At 49.8% G+C, this 22,309-nt stretch overlaps 1 protein-coding gene across 6 annotated transcripts in view; it reads right to left on the reverse strand.

The window, feature by feature from the left end:
* Nucleotides 1-1,378: 1,378 nt before the first annotated feature.
* Nucleotides 1,379-22,309, reverse strand: part of ST3GAL3 (ST3 beta-galactoside alpha-2,3-sialyltransferase 3) — a 227,342-nt gene continuing 206,411 nt past the window's right edge. For all 6 annotated transcript variants that reach the window (XM_066269415.1, XM_066269413.1, XM_066269414.1 and 3 more), the window contains 3 exons: nucleotides 6,532-6,678; nucleotides 6,192-6,338; nucleotides 1,379-2,423 (listed from right to left, as the gene is read on the reverse strand). In XM_066269415.1, coding sequence (XP_066125512.1) covers nucleotides 2,334-2,423; nucleotides 6,192-6,338; nucleotides 6,532-6,678 — 384 coding nt within the window. In that variant the 3' untranslated portion in view covers nucleotides 1,379-2,333. The remainder of the gene's footprint in view (nucleotides 2,424-6,191; nucleotides 6,339-6,531; nucleotides 6,679-22,309) is intronic.

The raw sequence follows: 22,309 nt of genomic DNA on the forward strand, positions 1-22,309 counted from the left end.
GCAATTTGGGAACTGTCAACCCACTGACAATTGGAAACTGTGGGTGGAAATGAAAGTGCTCGGGGAACGTGTGTGGACTGGCTATGTGTCCTGGCTATGCAATAGAACCACCTGTGGACCTTTGAAAACTACCCACATCCGAGCCCCGCCCCAGACTTGAATCAGAATCTCCATGTGGGCACGTGCTGTTTTCCAAATCTGCACAGCTGATTCTGGTGGACGGCAGGGCTGAGAACCACTGGTTTTGTGAGAGCAGTTTCTGTGCACAGGCGGGGACCACAAGCCAGACTGTGGAGAACTGCTGGTGGTGTGGGGGGGAATGCCTATAGGCTTGAAGGACCCATGTGGGGCAGGAGGCCAGGTGGTGAGCAGCTCCAACAGCTGCCTCCCATGACTGGCTGCCCAGCTGGGGTGGGCAGCCATGGCTATGGCTTGCAGGCATGTATCCTAGGACCGGTACAACTCCAGGGGGCGCCATTCATGCAGACTATGATGTGCACGGAGCTGTGCATCACAGTGGCCCAGCAGAATCTGAAGGGAGTTTCTGGGTTTACCTGTCTCTCAGGGAAGGCCCTGCTTTCCCCTCAGCTGAGGAGGCTTCTCCCTGAGGACAAACCATAGCAGTACAGGGACACGTAGGAAGCCAGTGGTCTTTGGGATGGCCAGGACTCTTGAATGGGGATGGCAGGTGAGAGGTGAGGGGCCAGACACCCCCCACTTACTGCCAAGATGGCAGCTCTGGCTAGAAGCTCACTCCATGGCCTCAGGTGCTGGCCTATGTCCGGCCCATCCTCAGGCCTGCCTGGGGGTGCTGCAGAAGGGGGACTGGATTCCACGGCTCTCAGGGGGCAAGATGGGAAGAGACGTCTTTTCTAATATTCACCAGCGTGTGCCTAGAGCTGGCTGTGCCTTCCTGTTCTGAGTGAGGAGGGCAGAAGGGAGAGGGTGCTCAGGGTGGGCGCAGGAGCGTGTACTCTCCATAGGTGCCAGGAGTGGGTTGGGTCTGTGGGCCTCTCTGTGTTGGGGCTCAGCAGGGTATCTTTCCTGCAGCGCTGGGACTGTGGTGGCCCAGAAGCACTATGCTAGGACTGAGGGCTTCAATCCCTTCCCTCTGGCTCCTTTAGGAGGCACCAGGGCAGTCTCTGGGGCAGGTCCTGGTACCTGGTCTAACTCTCTTAAGGCAAAGAGGGTGCAGAGCTGTGTGAGATGAGAGAGGCTCCAGAAGGCCTCTAGGTGGCTACCCAGGTCCTGCAGTTGACACAGGAAGTGAAAGGAACCCAGGCATCTGGGAGCTGAAGATGGCCCTTGGGTTTAGCGTAGTTGATGAGGCCCTAGGTTCCTAATTCTTCCAGGAAAGTAAGAGAAAGCAAGAGGAGGCCAGGTTCAGGGAAGAGCTTTATTGCTTCCATGATGGCTGCCACAGCTTGGGTAAGGTCCTTAAGCCTCACTTCCCTCTGGTCCAGGCTAAAGGCAGAACCCAAGGCCCCAGCAGTCTCACTGCTGAAACCCAGAACAGCTGCTCCGTTGGTCAGTCCAGGCCTGGGCACTGCCCTATGGAGCAGAAGCAGCTGGGGAGGGGCCGTTCCTATCTGGCCAGGCCTTGCCTCCTGAGCTCTGAAGTCCTCTCTGCTCTGGCCCAGGGGCTGTCTTGTTGGCTTAAAGGATGGCTCAGGGTTCCCCTGTGGGACAGCTTGGGGGGCTGGTATTTGGGAATACCTCACCTCCTCCCTAAGAAAGGCCAAATAGTGTCATGAGCTGGAAGGGCCTGCATGAGACACTGCCTACCCCCCTGCAGCTCCAGAGCAGAGTACAGGCTAGGCATGGCACTGCCCCTCCACAGGGAGCCCGTTGGCACCACTGCCCGATGGGCCCTCTACTGGGCCTCTTTCTGCATGGCAAGTGGACCAAACTTGACATTATTTAAAAATAAATTATCCCTACCCGCCCTGACCTAAATTCACAAAATGATAATACACCAAACACTGATTGGAGAAATAATTCCGGCAACTGCCTTGCTGCCTAATGTCCACCTCCTGCATGCTGGGCCTGCTGGGCACGGCCAGTGCCCTCCTGGCCCTCTGGCTTCAAGGATCCAGGCCGAGGGTGAGGCCGAGTGCTGGTCTCTGAGGCTGGACTCCGAGCAGACACAGCTCGGGCTGCCCTGCCAAGGCCTTCCCACCCCTGGTGCCACTTGGCACTGTCCTTCTCTGCGTCTGAAGACTCTTGTGCCTCTCAGGCAGAGCCAGACCACGGCCAATGAAGTGGGCAGTCAGCGATGGCTGCTGCTTGCTCTTGGTGGGCCAGGACCTCTGTGGCCATGTACTGGGCCTATCTCAGATGCCACTGGTTAGGTCTGTGATGACATGTGCTTTCACCAGCTTCCGCAGAAACTCTTTCTCTCGTTGAATATTATGTGTCCAGGACTGGAAGGAAAGAGAAGGAGAAGGGGTCAGTTGGCACCTGTGTCCCAGATGGCTGCTGGGACACAGCTCCGCTACAATGTACCTGTCAGGGCTCCGTGCCCTCCGCTGACCGCTGCCCTCAATGCTCTGTCCTGCAGCTCAACCTCCTCCCTTCCCAGCACTTGGAGAACATAATCTTCTAACCCCCTTTTCCATCCCAGAACTATGCCACCTAATTTCTTGTAATCTTAGGAGATACAGGCTTTCCAACCTTGTTCCCAAAGACTTCAACCCCTCCTGTCCAGCAGCACCTCCAGGGCACCTAGGTCCTAGGCACCGTGAGGACAGGCAATGTGAGTCACTAAGGTCTGGCCCAGGCTTGGGCCCTGCTGAAAGCAGAGACGTGCGGGGTGGCTTAGTCATTCTCTGGCCTGATGCAATCCATTTCTCCAGGCCTGGGGGCAGCTGATGAAATTCTGCCTCTCAGATGAGAGGAGCCAGGAGGCCAGACGGCAACAGGAGATTTGCCGTTTGTGTGGAGATTACAGGGAAGATGCTGCCTTTTCCTCAGACAGGCTGCACCCAGGCTCAGGTTCTTTCCTCTCCCTAGTGCTCACCAGGAAGCGCTGATGACTAAGACTCTCGAAGATGAAAAAAAGATTGAATGAATGAATGAATGAATGAATAAATACCAATAGCCTTGTATTCATTACATAGTCAAATACAGTTTGTATCCAACTGACCGCTCTGTTGCATCTGTCAGCACTGCTCGTAGTGACACTAAGAGCCACTATATAGCATGCTGAGAACTTACAGATCTGCCTGGTCCTTCTCTGATGCAGTCAGCTCTCTCCAACCTGTCATTATATGCTGCTGTCTGCGAGTTGCCCCTTCTTGTTGCAGACCCCCGGGTGATTTACCCTCATTCCTTGAAGATTCAAGCATCTGTCTTACTCTCTTTGAAGGCAGGGACAATTTGGCACAAAGTGGGTGCTCAATAAATATGTGCTGAATGAAATTAGACTTTCTAGGTAAGAACACGGAGGCTTGGAGGAATGGCAGGGCCAGGATCCACGCAAATGGAGCAGCTCAGAGCTCCTCACTCACTCCATCCCATCATCCCTCCCCAGAAAGAGGCAACCGGCCTGAAGGGTCAGCTTCAAGGGCGCCCACTGGCAGTCACTAAGGGGTGAGAGGTCAGCAGAGGGCTGGGTATTTGATGTTAAGGAATTACTGTTAATTTTTCTAGGTGTGATAGCAGTATTATGATAGTAGAAAATAGTCTTTATCTTTTTGAGGAACTTACTGAATTATTTATGGCTGAAATGACATGGTATCTGAGACTGTTTCCAAATAATCAGTGGGGAGGAAAAGTCTGAGAGGAAGAAACAGATGACTGGGGGAGACAGGGGACAGCTACAGGGGGTCCCTCACATTGGTCTCTGTATTTGTGAATGTGTATGACAGTGTTCATAGGGAGAGACGCGGCCTGGGGTGTAGCTCTCTCAGCCGGGCAATGTCACCTGTCCAGGCTCCCTCTTCTCACTTCCTCCTTCCATGCAGACAGTGCAGGCACTCACCAGTCTATGGGCTGGGGGTTCCAGTCCCGGGCCCCCAGCCTCCCTAGAACCACTGATTCTGCATACAGACGTCAGAACCTTCCTTCTACAGGTTTTCTGTCTTCACCTCTGACTCCTGTTCCCTCACCCAGTCATTAAATACTGGTGTTCCCAGGGTGCTGCCCTGAATATCTGCACTTTTTCTTCGTCATCTCCCTGGGAAATCTCATCCACGCCCGCCCTGTATCTGAACATGCAGTTGTGTTGATAGCTCACAAACCTACATTTCCAGCCTGGACTTCTGTGCTGTGTTCCGGTTCAGGAGTCTTCATCTCTTGCCTCGACAGCTGGGGCAGACTCCTAACTAGTCTCTATCCCTGCCCTGCACCCCTCTACTCATGCAGCAGCCAGTCACCCTACTACACGCTGATCCTCAGCTAAAAATGCTCCTGCTCCTGCAGCTCCCTCCAGCCTGCAGAGCAAAGTCCAAACTCACCATGGCAGGGAAAGTCCTTCCTGGTCTAGCGACTGCCTATGTCTGTGGTCTCCCAAGTTTATGTAAAAGGATATGTAAGAGAGCAGATACGTGAGTAAACAGAAGCCAGGAGGCAGGAAAAGCTGTGAGCGGCCTGGAGTGGGTGCTGACAGGGGACAGAGATGCAGGAAGATACATCGAAAGAGACAGGAACGGAAAGCTACAAGGGCCACGGTGGAGGAGGCGGGCAGGAGCTGCTGCTGGAGCACAAGACAGTGCTGGAACTGTCCTGCACCGGAAGGGCTTCCACTCCTGACCCCCTGGGGACGGAGCCCAGCTGGAAGCTGTTTCTGGTCTCCCATGAAATTCCCAAGTCTTTCTTACACCCTTGAAACAGCTTCTCATTACGCAAGGAAGCCCGAATGAACCAAAAAAGCCTCAAGATGGTAACTGAAGCCACGACAGGGATGTCAGTCTCCTGGAGCACATGGAGTGTAAGGAGAGACTGTCCAGGGGGAGCCCTGGCCACTGCAGACTGAAATCAGGTACACTAGCAATGAGAATGAGAGGCCGGCGTGTGAACTCAGAGGAACACTAGAAATGACCGATTCAGAAGTCGGAGCACGAGACAGTTTCAGAGAGGGAGGAGTGGTCAACAAGAAGTGTTTCTGAGAGGTCTGGAAAGGTGAGACTTATATGTGTCCATAGGACTTGGCAGCCTTGAGGTAAGTCACTGGTCACCTTGGTGGGAGTCGTGCCAGGTGAAGGGGCAGCCAGGCTGCGAGAGGCGAAGGTCCGAGCAGGAGTGAGGAATGTGAAGCAGACAGCCCAGCAGGGCCGACCGTCCCCACTGCAGCCTCAGTGTCTCACTGGAGACGGGGACAGCGGTGGGAGCTCTCGGGAGTGTGCGGCTCTGTGGTGGGGACTGGGGCAGGGCACGTGAAGGTTGGTGAGCAGGAATGAGTGCCAGCTGGGAGGAGAACCCCTACATTTATAAAACTATCATCTGCACCAATGAGCCGTTTCCTCCAACAACCCCCCACACAGATGCAGGAGCAGAGGGACTCCTCCATGTGCCAGCCCAAGATGTCCAGGCTGCAGGCTGGGATCCGGGGAAGGCTAGTAGAAGTGAAGGGAATTGTAAGGGGCCCAGGAGTCCACATGGGCCCTCGCTGTGAGGGGAGAGGTGCAGGTGGCTGACCAGCAGGCTGGCAGAACTGGAATGCTGCTTAGACTTGAAGGTGCCTGGACACATGGATCATCGGGGACATAATTCTGAGTGATAAGTAGCTTCAATGCTTGGGGCAAGGTGGCAGAGGGACAGGGGGTCCCGAGACCGAGAGGCACTGTCTGTGGGTTGTTTAAGGGGGGGGGAAGGCAGGACTTGAGGTAGAAAGGATGGCTCTGAGCTGGTGACAAGATTAGCCTATGCCGGCCGGGGAGCAGCAGGGAGGAGGCAGGGGCAGCAGCAGGGCAGGGAGAGGGCCAGAGAGGGCAAGTTCAGGAAAAAAACTGGGGCAGGGGGTTCTGGGTACGTGGGGAGGCTGGGGAGAGGGGCACAGAGGCTGCTTCATGGCCAGATGCCCACAGGCAGGATGGAGCTCCATGTCCCAACGTAGCCACGGGGATAGCACCTTCCTGGGAGCTCTGGGCAGCCAGAGCCGTTGCTGGCTCATCGTTTCACCCTTCACTGTGAACACAGAGCCCATGCTTTGGGCTGGAAGCCCCCCCCCCGGCCTGCCCCCCCAGCCCCACCTCTTTGATGGCTGCCATGCGCACGGTCTCGTAGTAGTGCAGCGGTGCGTTGGGCGTGCTCATGTCGTAGCCAAAGCCTGCGACGGCCACCTCATCACAGCCATGTAGTGCCATGGTCACTGCCACACTGCCAAGGGTCGGGATGTTCTGGAGGAGGGAGGGAGGAGGCACGGGGATCAGCTGCTGGGCTGAGTGAGGCCGAGAGCCTCAGCTAAGCTCCCCAGAGCTGTGTTCCATTCCCGAGGACTGAGCCCTCTGTCCCCACCCTACTACCCTGTCCTTCCTTCCTGAGGCCCTCCGACCCAGTTCCCCTCCTCCCTCTCCTGGGCCCAGCTCTCACCCCACGGCCCATGAGGCCGTTGTTGAAGGGCAGTCCAATGAGGGTGAAGGCAGCTTCCTGGATGAAATACGGGTTGAGGATACGAATCTCAGGGGGCTCCTTGGGCACTCGAGTGGCCACAGATTTCCAGAAGCCATCCAGTGCACTCTGTGGACACAGCAGAGGCGGGCGTGAGCTGGGCACACAGTCTGTGATGGGACTGTGTGCGTGGCAGGGGCCCGGAGTGTTTACAGGCAAATGAGAAACAAGGTGGGGGTGTGAAATGATACTGAAGAGTCTGGGGCATGTGGGATACACACAGATGGTAGAGGGAGGACTTGGTGGGTGCTGGGGACGCGGAATGTATGACAGAGAGAAGTGTATGTGGCAGGAACGGTGAGCATGTGGCGGGTTCACGATGTGTAATGCAGGGTCCAGAGTGAGCTGCATGGCGGGGGCAGAGGGTGTGGTGCTCTGGCCTGTGGGGGTTCTTGGGTCAACCCAGCAATGGCCTAGCTATCCCCCACCCCATCGCAGTTACTAAAGGCCCAGGAGAAGCCAGGCCCCCGCCCCCCACCCCCCACGCCTGTCTGCTCTGCTGGGCTTGCCTCCTTCCCTCTGTTGTCTCTCCTGGCTCTCAGTCAACTGTTTTAAAGTGAACCTGAGAAATAAAGGCAGATTGTGAGCTAGAATGGAAACCCAGAACCACACTCAGATCCCAGTTCTGCCACTGACTAAGCTGGGTGACTTTGGTCAAGTGACAAGCTCCCCGAGCTTCAGTTTCCTTAACTGCAAAATGGGGTCATTCTTCCCCCAGAGACCTCAGCGCCATGTTGGAAAGGCATTTGCTCTGAAACATGACATCCCAGGGCACATTCCAGGGCCACAGCTTCCTCTCCTCACTCTCCCGTCCTCCAGTCCTCAGCCCCGCCTTTCTGTTCAGGACCCTGAAGGATATCACTTCAGCTACTCTCTCATGAGCTTCCTCAACTCCCTGCCCCTGGCCCTTTTATGGCCCCAGCCCAGGGAACCCCTGACCTTGGCATAACTCATTCATCCACTCTTGGCCACCCTTACAACTGGGCTCCTGAGTATTGCTGCAGAAACTCACAAGTCAGCCCCACAGACCGGAGGCATTGTCAAGCCATGGGCTCCAGCCTGTTATTTCCAGGGGAGTTTGTTATTCGACTGGAAAACCTAAAAGAATCAACTAAGCTTAATGGATAAAATACCAGTAATTTAGTAATAGGCTCTGTACTCCGCAATAGGAAAGTCACCAGAAATAACACAAAAGAGATCCCATTTGCAATCCTAACAAAAAATAATCAAATACGGATCGATAAGCTTTAAAAAAGCTATAATCCTTGCCCTGGCCGGTTGGCTCAGCGGTAGAGCCTCGGCCTGGCGTGCGGGGGACCCGGGTTTGATTCCCGGCCAGGGCACATAGGAGAAGTGCCCATTTGCTTCTCCACCCCCTCTCCTTCCTCTCTGTCTCTCTCTTCCCCTCCCGCAGCCAAGGCTCCATTGGAGCAAAGATGGCCCCGGCGCTGGGGATAGCTCCTTGGCCTCTGCCCCAGGCGCTAGAGTGGCTCTGGTCTGGGCAGAGCATCGCCCCCTGATGGGCAGAGTGTCGCCCCCTGGTGGATGTGCCGGGTGGATCCCGGTCGGGCGCATGCGGGAGTCTGTCTGACTATCTCTCCCCATTTCCAGCTTCAGAAAAAAAATATATATATATATTAAAAAAAAGCTATAATCCTTTTTTGAGAGATCTAGAAAATGACTTGGAAAAATGGGAGACAAGCTGTATTCTGGATGAGAAGGCTGACTATTGATACAATGCCACTTCCTCCCAGATTAATGTAGGTTTAACATAATTCTAAGAAAAACAACAACAGGATTTGTTTTTTGGAATTTACCAAAAGGATTCTAAAAACCCGTCTTAAATATTTAACAGGTAAAAATAGCCCCCCGATTTTAATAATGAGATATTAGAGCATACTATAAGTCTGCAGTTATTAAAACATTGATAGATATATGAGAATCAACACAAAGATCCATGGCACAGTGTAGCCCAGAAGCAGCTCCATCTCTGAGTGCACCGTGCTCGCGCTCTAGGCTGGAGGAAGCTTCACCGTCAGTGGGAACATGACAATTTTCTCAGCAAGTGATATTTGAAAATTTGTTACTTAGAAAGAAAAAAAAAGAGATCTACTTACTGCCTCTCCTGCTATAAAAGTAAAACTAAAAGAAAATTTAGATGTATACTTTATCATTGAGCTAATGCAATGCTAGAAATAAAGAAAAATGTAAACAAATTTTGACTTTGTAAACTTGTTAGTACTCTGATGAGCAAAATTAGGAAGGAAACAAAAAAACTGGGAAAATTTTTGTCACAAATAATACATATTTAAAAAATTCATGAAACATCAATGAGACCCCATAAAAATGGGAAAAGAACATAAATAAGGTTAGTAAGCATGAAAAATTCAAGTGACAAAAATGCAAATTAAAATAACCAAGTGCTCTACAATACGTGCGCGCGCACATGCGTGTGTGCACCTCCGTGCCTGTGGCGCGCACTCAGGTGGCTCTCCCACACTGCTCTGGGAGTGAAACTGGTGCGGCCTTTCTAGAAAGCAATTTGAATATGAATCAAAGCCTCAAGGCTGTTTATACCCGATGACTGCAAATTTCTCTCCTAAATGTAATCAGAATGGTGAAGACCTTTGCAAAAAAGCTGTTTCTTACAGTGTTATTTATAAAAATGAAAACCTGGAAAAAAATCCAAGTTTATGTAAGATTTGGTTAAACGACACGTCTCTGTAAATAAGTGTTATAGATATCAAAATTCTGTTTTTAAAGAATTTTGTCACCAGGAGGTACATATTTAACCAACCCTCTCTTGTTGGCCATCTCAATTGTTCCTAGCTTCCGCAGACCCTCCCCTGCTCCTCCTGTGTGCCCTATCTGCTAAGGCCCTCCAGTCCTACTTGTCATCTAGTTCTTCTGATTCTATCTCTTTAGAATCCCACAGACCCACCCACCCCTTCCTCCCAAACCCACTGCTATCATGGAAGGCCAATTCTCATCATCTATCAGTTGGATATCCTAATGATGGGCCATTTACAGCATCTGTCTGGGCTGCTCAGAGCCCAGAATACACAATAAATACTTGTTAAATTCCATCATTTAGTCAACAAACATGTAATGAATGCCTAGAACGGGCCATCTCTGCCTCCCAAACCACTTAAAAAATATATTTTTTTATTATGGATTTTCAGGGGGAGAGAGACAGAGAGAAAGAAACACTAATTTGTTATTTCACTTATTTATGCATTCTGTGAATGATTATCTTATGTGCCCTGACCAGGGATCAAACCTGCAACCTTGGCATATCAGGATGATGCTCTAATCAACTAAGCTACCAGACCAGGGCCCAAACCACTTTCTACTCTCTGTCAGAATGATCTTTCTATATACAAAGCAGATCACATCACTGCTGCCCAAAGATCTGAGCTTTTCAGCCTGTAAGCCCTGCCTGCCACTCCAGTTTCCATTCCAGCCCATCTTAAGTCCCCACCTGCTGATTCATGGCTCCATGCTTTTGCTGATGCTGACTCATGACTCCATGCTTTTGCTGATGCTGCTCCTTCTATCTCTAATAGCCTCCCCACATCCACATCCATCTGGTCCAATCTACTCATTTCTTAAGACTCAGCATATCTTTCTTCCTCATGTCTTTCCTGACCCCATTCCTTCCAAGGCATAAATGACTTCTAACCTTTGGGAGGTGATAGAACATAAATTTGCTATGGTTTAAGTGTATCCCCATCCCTGGCCCCAGAACCCCAAAGTCATGTTGAACACCTAATGCCCAATGTTGGTATTAGGAGGTGGAGCCTTTGGGAAGTGATTAGTTCATGAGTGGAACCCTCATCAGTGGGATTGCCTTTATAAAAGAGGCCCCAGAGAGAGCCTCACTTGCCCCTTTCACCAAGTGAGGATATACCAAAAAGAAGGCAGTCTATAAACCAGGACACCCTCACCAAACACCAACTCTGCCAGCGCCAAGATTCTGGATTTCCCAGCCTCTAGAATGGCAAGATATATATTTCTGTTGTGTGTTTTTTTTTTTTTTTTGAAGCTGGAAACGGGGAGAGACAGTCAGACAGACTCCCGCATGCGCCCGACCGGGATCCACCCGGCACGCCCACCAGGGGCGACGCTCTGCCCACCAGGGGGCAATGCTCTGCCCCTCCGGGGTGTCGCTCTGCCGCGACCAGAGCCACTCTAGCACCTGGGGCAGAGGCCAAGGAGCCATCCCCAGCGCCCGGGCCATCTTTGCTCCAATGGAGCCTCGCTGTGGGAGGGGAAGAGAGAGACAGAGAGGAAGGAGGGGGGTGGTGGAGAAGCAAATGGGCGCTTACTCCTATGTGCCCTGGCCGGGAATCGAACCCAGGTCCTCTGCACGCCAGGCCGATGCTCTACTGCTGAGCCAACCGGCCAGGGCCTCTGTTGTTTTATAAGCCATCCAATCTGTGGTGTTTTGTTATAGCAGCCTGACTGGGTGGGATTCACTCCCGCTCTGGTCACTCACTGTGTGGGGAAGCTGGGCAAGGTCACCATTTCCTTATGGGTAAACCTGGATACAAACAGTATCTCTCTTACGGGCCATTGTGAGAATTAGGTAATTCAGGCTGAGTGCCAGCTCCCAGTCACCTGGTCGGCTGTGTCACCGTCATCATGAGTGGTGTGCTGCAACCCCGAGCCATGCAGGGCCGAGGCTCGCATCTGACTCACTTCTGAACCAGCACAGCACCTGGCGGTGAGTGTCAGAGGAGACACGAGGTCCATCCAAGGCCCCTCTGCCGCCCTCAGCAGCGACAAAGCACCTCACTGATCAGCGCCTCTTCAGGCCTGTCCTCCACGGCCCCAGTGGGCTGTCTGCTCCAGCCACGTCTTCCTGTGTCTTCCCACCTTTGTGGCAAAATCTTTCTCTGGTAAATTTTATCTGTCCTCCAAGGGTCAGCTGAAAAGATAGGCCCTTGAGGCCAACTTCTCTGTCTCCGCACCAGTGAGAGGAGAGCAGACCCCAGTTTACCTTGCTCCTGTGTCTCCCTCTGTATCCAGGAGAGGTGTGAGTGCAGAAAGGTATAGGTAGGGATAACAGGGCCCAGTAGAAAGAGAGGGGCAGAGAAACAGCCAAGATCTTATATAGAACTGGGGAGAAGCCCCTCCTGGAAGGGCCAGATGTAGACCGAAGGGAATGACAGGTGCCAGCCTGTGCCAGGTGAGGCACAGCCCCTGTCCCTTCTCCAGAGCCTGGCAGGCCCCAACAGTTCCCCACCTGGGGTTCCTGCCTATGCGTGCCCCACACACACCTAAAGAGGAAAAAGCACAGGGGCTGCTTGGGAGGGGTAGGGAGAGCCGGGAATGGGCACAGCCGGGGGGGGGTGCCCGGCTCCAGGCTGGCTTTCATAGACATTATTTACATCTCATCAACCTTCACCGACTTCACAGGTATGAATCCAAGATGAAGCAACATGTTCAAGGTCATGCAAGTGACTGCGCCAAGATTCAAGCACAAGTGTCATGATTCCAAGATGGGTGTTCTTTCTGCCACATCATTTTATTATCATCGCTGCTGTTCCCACCTCAGAAAACCTGGGGTTGAATGAGTGAGAGCTCCTTTCTGCCCTCCAGGAGCTCTAGGGTGAGTAAGGGTCCCATCCTGTTTCACAGAGGGGACCAAGGTTACGATTGGCGAGGGAACTTGCCCAAGATGTGCACACGGCTGGGAGAATCTGAGCTGGATCCAACTCCAGAACTTGGGTATTTTCGTGACATGAGAAGCCCTCTCAGACACCATGCCTCTCGGCTTCTCCTGTGTGCTAAACGTCCCATAGGCAACCACTATGTGATACTGCAGGAAGTCACACTCTTTGAGAATCTAACAAAAGCTTCGGTGGCGAGGGTAAACCTTCTGCCTCTTTCCCCACTTCACTCTCCCTGGGAGGAGAAATGAATGATCTGACTGCTTAGATCTGAGTATTGAGTGTCACATTCACTGGTATGAGGTGAAAAGTTTCTCTCTCTAACACACACACACACACACACACACACACACACACACACACACAGAGCTCTTTTAACTCCTTGTTCTCATACAGCAGGGAGTGCATGGAGGCAGAGCCTGTCTCTTGGTGCAGCACCCTGGTCTCCGCCTCACTCCTGCGTGCTGGGAGCTCAGCGGGGCAGCCTTCGGGCTGGCCCCCAGCGTGGTGTGAGTAACGCTGGCACTCAGGGCACAGAAGGCCTGTGCTTGGGTCTCAAGCCCCAGATAGCTCTGCATTAGAGCTCTGGGAACAGGCACAATGACATTCCAGGGCCCTATCTGTCATTGTCCTGATGCAGAGCCCCTTCAGGAATTTCAGGGAAAGAAGAAACAAGAAGACCAGGATATGACTGGGCATTCCCTTATTTTCTCAGACATAAAAAAATATCAAGTGCCAACATAACCCCAGCCTGTCTCCTAAAAGAAACGCCATGACCTCTCTTCTTAGGAACACAAATAGGCACATGCACATCACATTTTGAATACCACTGCAGAAAGTCACAGGATCCCGGAAGTCAAGGAGATGTGCTGACTTCAGGTAAGAATCTCTGGTATGGGGGAAGAAGAGATGGGAACCTTGAATAGCATCCTGTAAACACCACCATTTAAGGGGTAGGTGGAAACAGCGGGGCCATAGAGGGGACAGAGAACAAACAGTGAGGGGAGGTTAGAGGCACCAGGGAGTGTGTGGTAGATCGTGGGCCCTGGAGACTGAAAAGCCTGGGTCACGTCTGGATCCCATATACATGTGACCTGGGCATGTCCTATAATCACTTTAGGCCTCAAGTTCCTCATGCATAACAGGAATGACAAGACCTACTTCCCAGACAGTTGTGGAGATTATACACCACGTTTGGCACATAATAAGAGCTCAAATAAATCTTACCTGTTATGATTATGAGTGAGTGTCACAGAAGCCAAGAGAGGAAGCAGAGGGTGTGGTCGGCGATGCAGATACCAGTGGGAGGCCAGTACCCAAACACACATTCCAATGGGGAGTCAGGTTTTTCCCTCTGGGTTCTTGCAGGGCAGTGGGCACCTGAGGCCTTCCTGCTGCTGACACTGCCAAGCCTGCCACCAGAACACAGCCCTGTCCCAGAAGGCCTAATCAAGTTTGGCCCAAGCCCTCTCATATCTCATTGTCCTGACCTACAGGATACAACTCAGAGGCCTAGAAAGCCACCAGTGACGCTGGCCCTGGAACGGTCAAACCTGTCCTCAAGGGCAGCCGTGGGCTGCATTCTTTGTTGAATCCCTCCTCCTCCAGGAATGTCCTTGCCTCAGTCAAGTCTGGACCCAGCTCATTTGTGTGTAGCCGCCAGTCTCCTGCTGATGCAACTTGTTCCGCTCTTGTCAGGACAGCCAGGGGCATCGGGAAGAAAGCATCTGGGAGGAAAGTGCCTGCCCCGCCAGGCTCAGCAGTTTCCCCAGGCCCTGCGGGGTCCCTCTGCAACCTCTTCCCCCTGCGCTGTTGGGAGAGAAGCAGTCTGCAGGCCAAGACGAGAGGTCCCGGAGTAGAGAGACTAACCATGGGCTGGCTTCCTGCAGCCAGGCGGAGGGCAGATGTGTTTGCTCCTTCTTCCCCGCTGCTCCTGACTTAGGACAGGTCACTAACTCTCACTGGGGTCACTCTAGCAACCACCAGGTCTCCCTGCCTCCATCTTGCCTCCCTTCAATTCCTTCACTTCTCTACACAAATCTGATCTTGACATTCTCAGGGCTAAAATCTTCGCTGGCTTTCCACTGCCCACTGAGACAGCTTGTCAGGATGATTTAGAGCATAGGTCTGGTTTTTGTTTTCCTTACCCCAAAGGATATTGAAATCCAGTGGAAAAGACAGCACTGTGTACAAATAGTACATGGTATGATTATTATGAAGAGAGAAACAAAGAGGGGCTTAAAATATCTGCTCTACTTATTTAAAATATATACATATAAGATATCAAAAATGTTCACATGCATAGCATATAAACTGGGAGAACAAAATGAAGAAGAGCTCAAAAAGAAGGCAGATACTTACAGATGTAAATGTTTCAGAGTTAAGGATCAACCTGGACCAACCAATCAAAAAACACATGCATGACTGCTCTAGATAAGCCATTTACTTTTTGTACAAATACATTCTATACTTTGGACAATAGACTACAATCATACAAAAAGAGACCTTTAAGAGAATATTTTGTCTAGTTTCTCCTAAAGAAATCAAGGCCCAATAGGTTTGTTATCTATTTCCCAGGAGGGATCTAGCCACAATTTTTCCTAACAACTCATACTGGAATCTTCATTCTCCTTTGACCTTTTCCTCTCCCTCGTCCCCAGGAACCACGCAAGTACCTCATCTTCGCTTCTGCATAGACCCAGCCCACCACTGTACTCTTCCCACCGCCCCTGCGTGCAGAGTGGACTGTCCACTAATTCTGTTTTTGACCCGTGAGGCCCTAACTACCAACTCCATGTCCGTAGGCAAGTTCTTTACCCTTTCTAAGTCTCCTTATCTTCACCTATAAAATCCGAGAAATAAGACTAATTTGTACCTCACAGTGTGTGTGTGCTATGACAGTTAAAAGTCATGCATATAATACGTTTGGCATAAAGTCAGCTTGTTAGCTTCTGCTATGATATTATTAGTTCTCAGGATAAAGTCCAAGCTCCTTGATGTGACTTTGGCCTATAAGACCCTTCCCCATCTGTCCCCTGCCTACCCAGCTTCATGTCCAGCCCCTGCCCCCACATCATGTAGGCAAGTGGTCGCCAACCTTTTTTGGGCCACGGACCGGTTTAATGTCAGAAAATATTTTCATGGACCGGCCTTTAGGGTGGGACAAATAAATGTATCACGTGGCTGAGACAAGCGTCAAGAGTGAGTCTTAGGCCCTGGCCGGTTGGCTCAGCGGTAGAGCGTCGGCCTGGCGTGCGGGTGACCCAGGTTCGATTCCCGGCCAGGGCACATAGGAGAAGCGCCCATTTGCTTCTCCACCCCTGCCCCCTCCTTCCTCTCTGTCTCTCTCTTCCCCTCCCGCAGCCAAGGCTCCATTGAAGCAAAGATGGCCCGGGCACTGGGGATGGGTCCTTGGCCTCTGCCCCAGGCGCTAGAGTGGCTCCGCTCTCGGCAGAGCGACGCCCCACAGGGGCAGAGCATTGCCCCCTAGTGGGCAGAGCGCGTTGCCCCTGGTGAGCATGCCGGGTGGATCCCGGTCAGGCGCATGCGGGAGTCTGTCTGTCTCTCCCCGTTTCCAGCTTCAGAAAAATACAAAAAAAAAAAAAAAAAAAAAAAAAGAGTGAGTCTTAGACAGATGTAACAGAGGGAATCTGGTCATTTTTTAAAAATAAAACGTCAGACTTAAATATAAGTAAAACGAAAATAATGTAAGTTATTTATTCTTTCTCTGTGGACCGGTACCAAATGGCCCACGGACCATTACAGGTCCATGGCCCAGGGGTTGGGGACCACTGATGTAGGCTCATCCCTAACATTTGTGCAGCCACCGACAAAATTACAAATGAAAGCACATGTACCACAGGTTTAAATTTTAGATTCTAGACCCTGGCCAGTTGGCTCAGTGGTAGAGTGTCGGCCCAGCACGTGGATGTCCCAGGTTTGATTCCCAGTAAGGGAACACAGGAGAGGCGACCATCTGCTTCTCCAACCTCGCCCCCTCTTCCTCTCCTGTAGTCATGGCTTGATTGGTTCAAGAACATTGGCCCTAGATGCTGAGGATGGTTCCATGGAGCCTCCACCTCAGGTGCTAAAAATAGCTCAGTTGCAAGCATGGCCCCAGGTGGGCAGAGCATTGGCCCCAGAAAGGGGTTGCTGGGTGGAACCCGGTCTGGGCGGATCCCGGTCTGGGTGCATGCAGGAGTCTGTCTTTCTACCTCCCTTCCTCTCACTTGGAAAATAAAAAAAAAGATTTAAAATTTAGGTTCTAAATATTTAAAAGTTATAAATCAAGGTATCAACCTGTTAAATAAAATATATTCTATCTTCCCTTGAAAAATTACCCAGAAGGCCAGGATTGAATTAGAATTCTGACTCCTAGAGGCCCATGCTAGACCATGGTGGTGTAGGGAGAGTGAGGCCCAGCTGCCTCCCTTCTCTTCCCACTCTTGGTCCATCCCATACCATGATGACTACTGGGCATGTGTGTGTGGATTCCCAGCCCGCACAGCCAAGTTCTGCTCACTGCCTATGCAAACAGCCTTCCTCAGGTTTAGGGATATGCACAGAAAGGTGTACCCTGCCCTCAGGAGGCTGGAAGTGAATTTGGCACTGACTCGAGGGCAAGAAATTCTGTGGCCTCTAGTACCTGGGAGGGGGGGGGGTCCAGCAAGGGAGGATAGGCCTGGGGTGGGCATTTCCCTGACCCTGCATATTCCTCTTCACTCCATGGCAAAGGGTGTGGCTGGAGGACAGCCAGGTGCCCCTCTTGCCAAGGTCTAAGGGCAGTACTACAGCCATGACACCCACCAGTTATACTCAATTATTTTTATTATATTTATTTACTTTTTTAAATCCTCTCTAATTTCTCCTCCACCTCCCCCGCAATCACCACACTATTGTCTGTGTCCTTGACTTTTTTCTTTTTTGCTCAGTCCTGCCACCACCCCTCCTGACAGCTGTCAACCTGCTCTCTATCTATGAATTTGTCTCTATTTTGCTTGTTAGTTTTGTACATTAGATTCCACATATGAGTGAAATCAGATGGTACTTGTCTTTTACTTAGCATAATGCTATCCAGGTCTAACCATGCTGTTGCAAAGGTAAGTTTTCCTTCTTTTTTTTTTTTTTTTTTTTTTACAGCTGAGTAGTATTCCATTGTGTAAATGTACCACAGCTTTTTTATCCACTCACCCACTGAAGGGACACTTGGGATGTTTCTAGATCTTGACTGTTGCAAATAATGGTGCAATAAACATAGGGGTGCATATATTCTTTTGAATTAGTGTTTCGGGATTCATAGGATAAATTCCTAGAAGTGGAATTGCTAAGTCATAATGCAGTTCCATTTTTAATTTTTTGAGTTAACTCCATACTGCTTTCCACAGTGGCTGCACCAATCTACATTCCCACCAACAGTGCATGAGGGTTCCCTTTTCTCCACACCCTTGCCAGCACTTGTTTGTTAATTTATTGATGACATCCTGACAGGTGTGATATGATATCTCATTGTTTTTCATTTAAATTTCTCTGACTATTAGTGACATTGAGCATATTTTCATGTCTATTGGCCATCTGTATATCCTCTTTGGTGAAGTGCCTATTCAGGTCCTTTGCCCATTTTTAAATTTGATTGTTTTTGTTGGGTTGATACTTGTATAAGTTTTTAATAAATTTTGGATATTAACTCCTTATCAGATGTATCAGAGAATATGTTCTCCCATTCAGTGGGTTATCTTTTCACTTTGTTGGTTTCCTTTGCTCTGAAATAACTTTTAGTTTGATGTTGTCTCCTTTATTTTTTCTTATGTTTCCCTTGCCTGAGACAATATATCAGAAAAAATATTGCTCCAAGAAATAGTCAAGATTTTATTGCCTATATTTTCTTCTAGTATTTTTAACATTTAAGTCTTTAATTCATTTTGAGTTTATTCTTGTGTAAGGTATAAGAAGGTTGTCTAGTTTTTATTTTTGCATGTATCTGTCCAATTGTCCCAACACCATTTATTGAATAAACTATCTTTACCCCATTGTATGCTTTTTGCCTCCTTTGTCAAATATTAATTGACTCCAGAGGTGTGGGTTTATTTCTGGGCTGTCTATTCTGTTCCATTGATCTGTATGTCTGTTTTTATCCCAGTACCATTAATCTTTATATCTGTTTTTATGCCAGTGCCATGCTGTTTTGATTACTATGGCTTTGCATTTTGTTTGATATCAAGTAACATGATTCCTCCAACTTTTCCCTTTTGACCCTGAATATTCCTCTTCACTCCATGGCAAAGGTGTGGCTGCAAAGGAGCCAGGCACCCCTCTTGCCCAGGCAAATACTGCAGACATGCCACACACCAGTATACTCAATTAATTTTAATTCATTAAATAGACCACATGTATAGCCAATGCTGTTAAAAGTGCCTGAAACTTCATCATCATCTGGCCAACAACTATAGAAAGGTCAGGCAAGCAGCTTGCTAGGGTTCAGGGCTTATATAAGTGGCTGCACCTTTTGAGCAGGGTGGCAGGTGTTGCCGTGTGCCAGGCCTTGTTGATCTCATTTACACGCTCATTCCTGGGAACTGTGGTTGGGCATTCTGCCCGGTAGGCAGGCAACGCTTGCCTTGCCGAAACTTACTTCTTAGAAAGTGATTGCCATCTGCAGACGAGCACTGTCAAATGCACTGTCTCACTCACTCCTTACAGTGGTATAATGAGGAGCCACGCAGGGAGGCTTTCACTCTCCCCCTTGTACAGAAGGAGAAAAGGAAGCTTCGGAGATGCGGCTGAGGCAGAGGAAGAGACTGGTTTGTTCCCAGTACTGAGTCCAGTGCTGCTTCACCTACATCGCCCGCCGCAAAGGAGCAAGGGCGATGGCTGTGAGGGCTGGTCCGAGTGCCCACCCCTCTGCAGGGTTGCCGGAGTGCCACTTTATAGCCTAATTAAACCATAATTTATGTAATAAACTCCTTAGGTTATTATAAGTAACCCTATACTAAAAATACTTGTGTGCAGATTTTTCCTTCCTTTGGCTGATGGTTCTTGGTGCCAAGTATCATTTCCTTTCCAAAAAGCTTGTCCCCATTTACACTGAGCAGTAGCCTTTGAGAGCACCTGTCACTGCACTTGTGCCAAAATCATGTATTACAATTTAAATACATTCTTTAAAGATATGGTGGGTGACAGACGGCGTCCTGTTGCCTTCGCATGGATTTCTCTGGCTGCTAGGAAAGTTGAAGATATTTCTGCTTTTACTATTGTAGTTTTATTTCCTTCTGTGAGAAATGTTCAGTCTCCTGCCTGTTATCTGCTGGAGTCCTAATGGGTTCCTTGTCAACTTTCCCGATAATAACCATTTGTCTGTCACAGTTCCTAAATATATGTTTAAGTGTCTTCTGGTAGTCAGTCTTTTTGCTGTTGTTAATTTAGTTTAAATTTTCATATATTATCACATCGTTTTTCTCCTAGCACTTCTGCCCTTTACAAGTTATTTTTCCTCCAGGGATTCCATTTCTATTCTCCTTTCTTCAAAATTTCCTTTGGCTGTATTTTTATGTTTTACTTTTTAGTCCACTTGAAATTGATTTTGATGGATGCTACGAGGAGAGGGTCAAAAACCTTGAAAGCTGTATTTGGGAAACACGATGAATACAAGGAGTCAGCATGGGGCCGGTTTTGTGATGCTGACAGACAAGTGAAAGAGGCAGAGCGCCAGGGGCGGTCAGTGCTCATTTCCTCATCAAGGGCAGTGATCTTGGGACTGCAGAAAGAAGATCAAACATGGCTAAGAGGATAGGGATGCCTGAGAGAGGCCAGCGGAGACCAAAGGACACAGGGTCTGAATCTAAAAGAGCGATCTCCCAGACCCAGAGCAACTGAAGAGAAAAGAGACCTCACTGAGAGGCAGAAGGTTTGGGTTGCAATTCTCACTTTGCCAGAAGTTAATGCCTTACTCTGGGACTCGGTTTCCACATTGATTAATTTATATATGCCAACTAAGTCTGAAATACTGCTGGAAGTGATGGACTTACACAGATAAACAGGACAGTGCCTGGCCTGCAGCGGCTTATAAAAGTTAACAGATAAGTGAATCCTCAGGTATGACAAACTAATACCTGTTAGGGAGGAATCAGAAGAACTGAGCACACTTCCCAGGACTTTGGCCATGAGCTTGTAAGAATCAAGTACTGTCCCTAGAATGTAGCACTATGCAAGGCACACAGTAAATGTTCACTGAATACCTGTTTGCAAGTTGTTCCTTTAAAGGAAGGCAGAGGTTGAGTCACTGGGTTTAGAATCAGAAGGTCACTGCTAGTAGAGAGGGTTGGAAGCTAGGCTGGATAGAGTTAAAAAATGGAAGGAAAAAACATGGAAATGCATCATGGACAGGTGATGCCTCTTTCTAGAAACTTGAAAGAGAAGGGGCCTGGCTGGTGGTGGTGCAGTGGATAGAGCATTAACCTGGGATGCTGAGGTCCCAGGTTTGAAAACCTGAGGTCACTGGCTTGAGTGTGGGCTCATCTGGCTTGAGCATGTGCTTTGAGCGCGGGGTTGCTGGCTTGAATGTGGAGTTATCAACATGATCCTATGGTCACTGGCTTGAGCAAGGGGTCACTGGCTTGGCTGGAGGCCCCTAGTCAAGGCACATATAAGAAGTAATCAATGGCCTGACCAGGCGGTGGTGCAGTGGATAGAGCATCAGACTGGGAAGTGAAGGAGCCAAGTTTGAGACTCTGAGGTCGCCAGCTTGAGCGCAGGCTCGTCTGTTTGAGCAAAGTTCACCAGCTTGGACCCAAGGTCGCTGGCTCGAGCAAGGGGTTACTCGGTCTGCTGACGGCCCACAGTCAAGGCACATATGAGGAAGCAATCAATGAACAACTAAGGTGTCACAACAAAAAACTGATGATTGATGCTTCTCATCTCTCTCTGTTCCTATCTGTCTGTCCCTATCTAGCCCTCTCTCTGACTCTCTGTCTCTGTAAAAAAAAAAAAAGAAGTAATCAATAAACAATGAACGTGCCACAACTATGAGTTAATGCTTCTCATCTCTCTCCCTTCTTGTCTCCCTCCCTCTCTCTCTCAAAAAAAAAAAAAAATTTTAAATGAACGAATGAATGAGAAGGGAAGGAGAAAGGGTGAACATAAGCTAAAAGAGAGTGCTTTTATTTTTAAGGTGAGAGAGACCTGAACAAATTTACAGAGGTGATAGGAGGATGCAGTTAGAGATAACAAAAGAGATAAACAAAATAAGACAGTTCCTGAGAAGGTGGGCAGGGGTGGCATCCAGAGCACAGGAAAAACCGGATCTCCACCAGGAGAGGCAGAGAAAGGATGGTGGGGGAGGGGAGGGGGGTGAAAGGGTGGAGGGGTAGAGGGGGTAAGTTTGTAGATTGAAGGCTGGGAAGTTGAGAGTTCTCGACTGGTAATGCCTTTTATTTCCTCTGCAGAGCTGGATATGAGATGTCTGCTTAAATAGGGATGGAGGTATAGCAGAATTGAAGACAGTGAGAGCAGGTTCTGAGAATAGGACAGGGCACAGGAGTGGCAAGTGGCAGTAAGATGCTAGTGAGGTAACACTGCCACATGCTGCCATCTCAGCTGGAGCTTCTCTTCCCACGGATGGCTCCCTGGTACTGCAATGGCTGGTCTTGAAGAAGTCATGGGAGGAGGAAGTTGTTGAGTGAGAAACAGTGTTTGAAGCATGGGGCTCTATGTGATTTTGGTGATTGACTTGGATTTGCGAAGTGAATGAATCAATGAATAAAGGAGAGGAGTTATAGTGTGATGGTCCAAGTGGGACACCTTTGGTCCAAAATGCTGCTCTACTACTTACTCACAGTACTGGCCTCACAGGGAGGGTCGCTGGGATGGCTAGCTGCTAGTGCATGTCAGGGAGCCCCAGGCCTGGCATGTGGAAGGGCTCAGGAAATGGCAGCTCTTCCTATTCTCATAGGCCATGGCAGGTAGGAGCCAATCAACGGAGGATTCTAAACACAAGGGTGATGAGGTCAGATTTATTTCTTAGAAAGATCTTT

The sequence above is a fragment of the Saccopteryx bilineata genome, chromosome 3 (assembly GCF_036850765.1).
Source record: "Saccopteryx bilineata isolate mSacBil1 chromosome 3, mSacBil1_pri_phased_curated, whole genome shotgun sequence".
NCBI lineage: Eukaryota > Metazoa > Chordata > Mammalia > Chiroptera > Emballonuridae > Saccopteryx > Saccopteryx bilineata.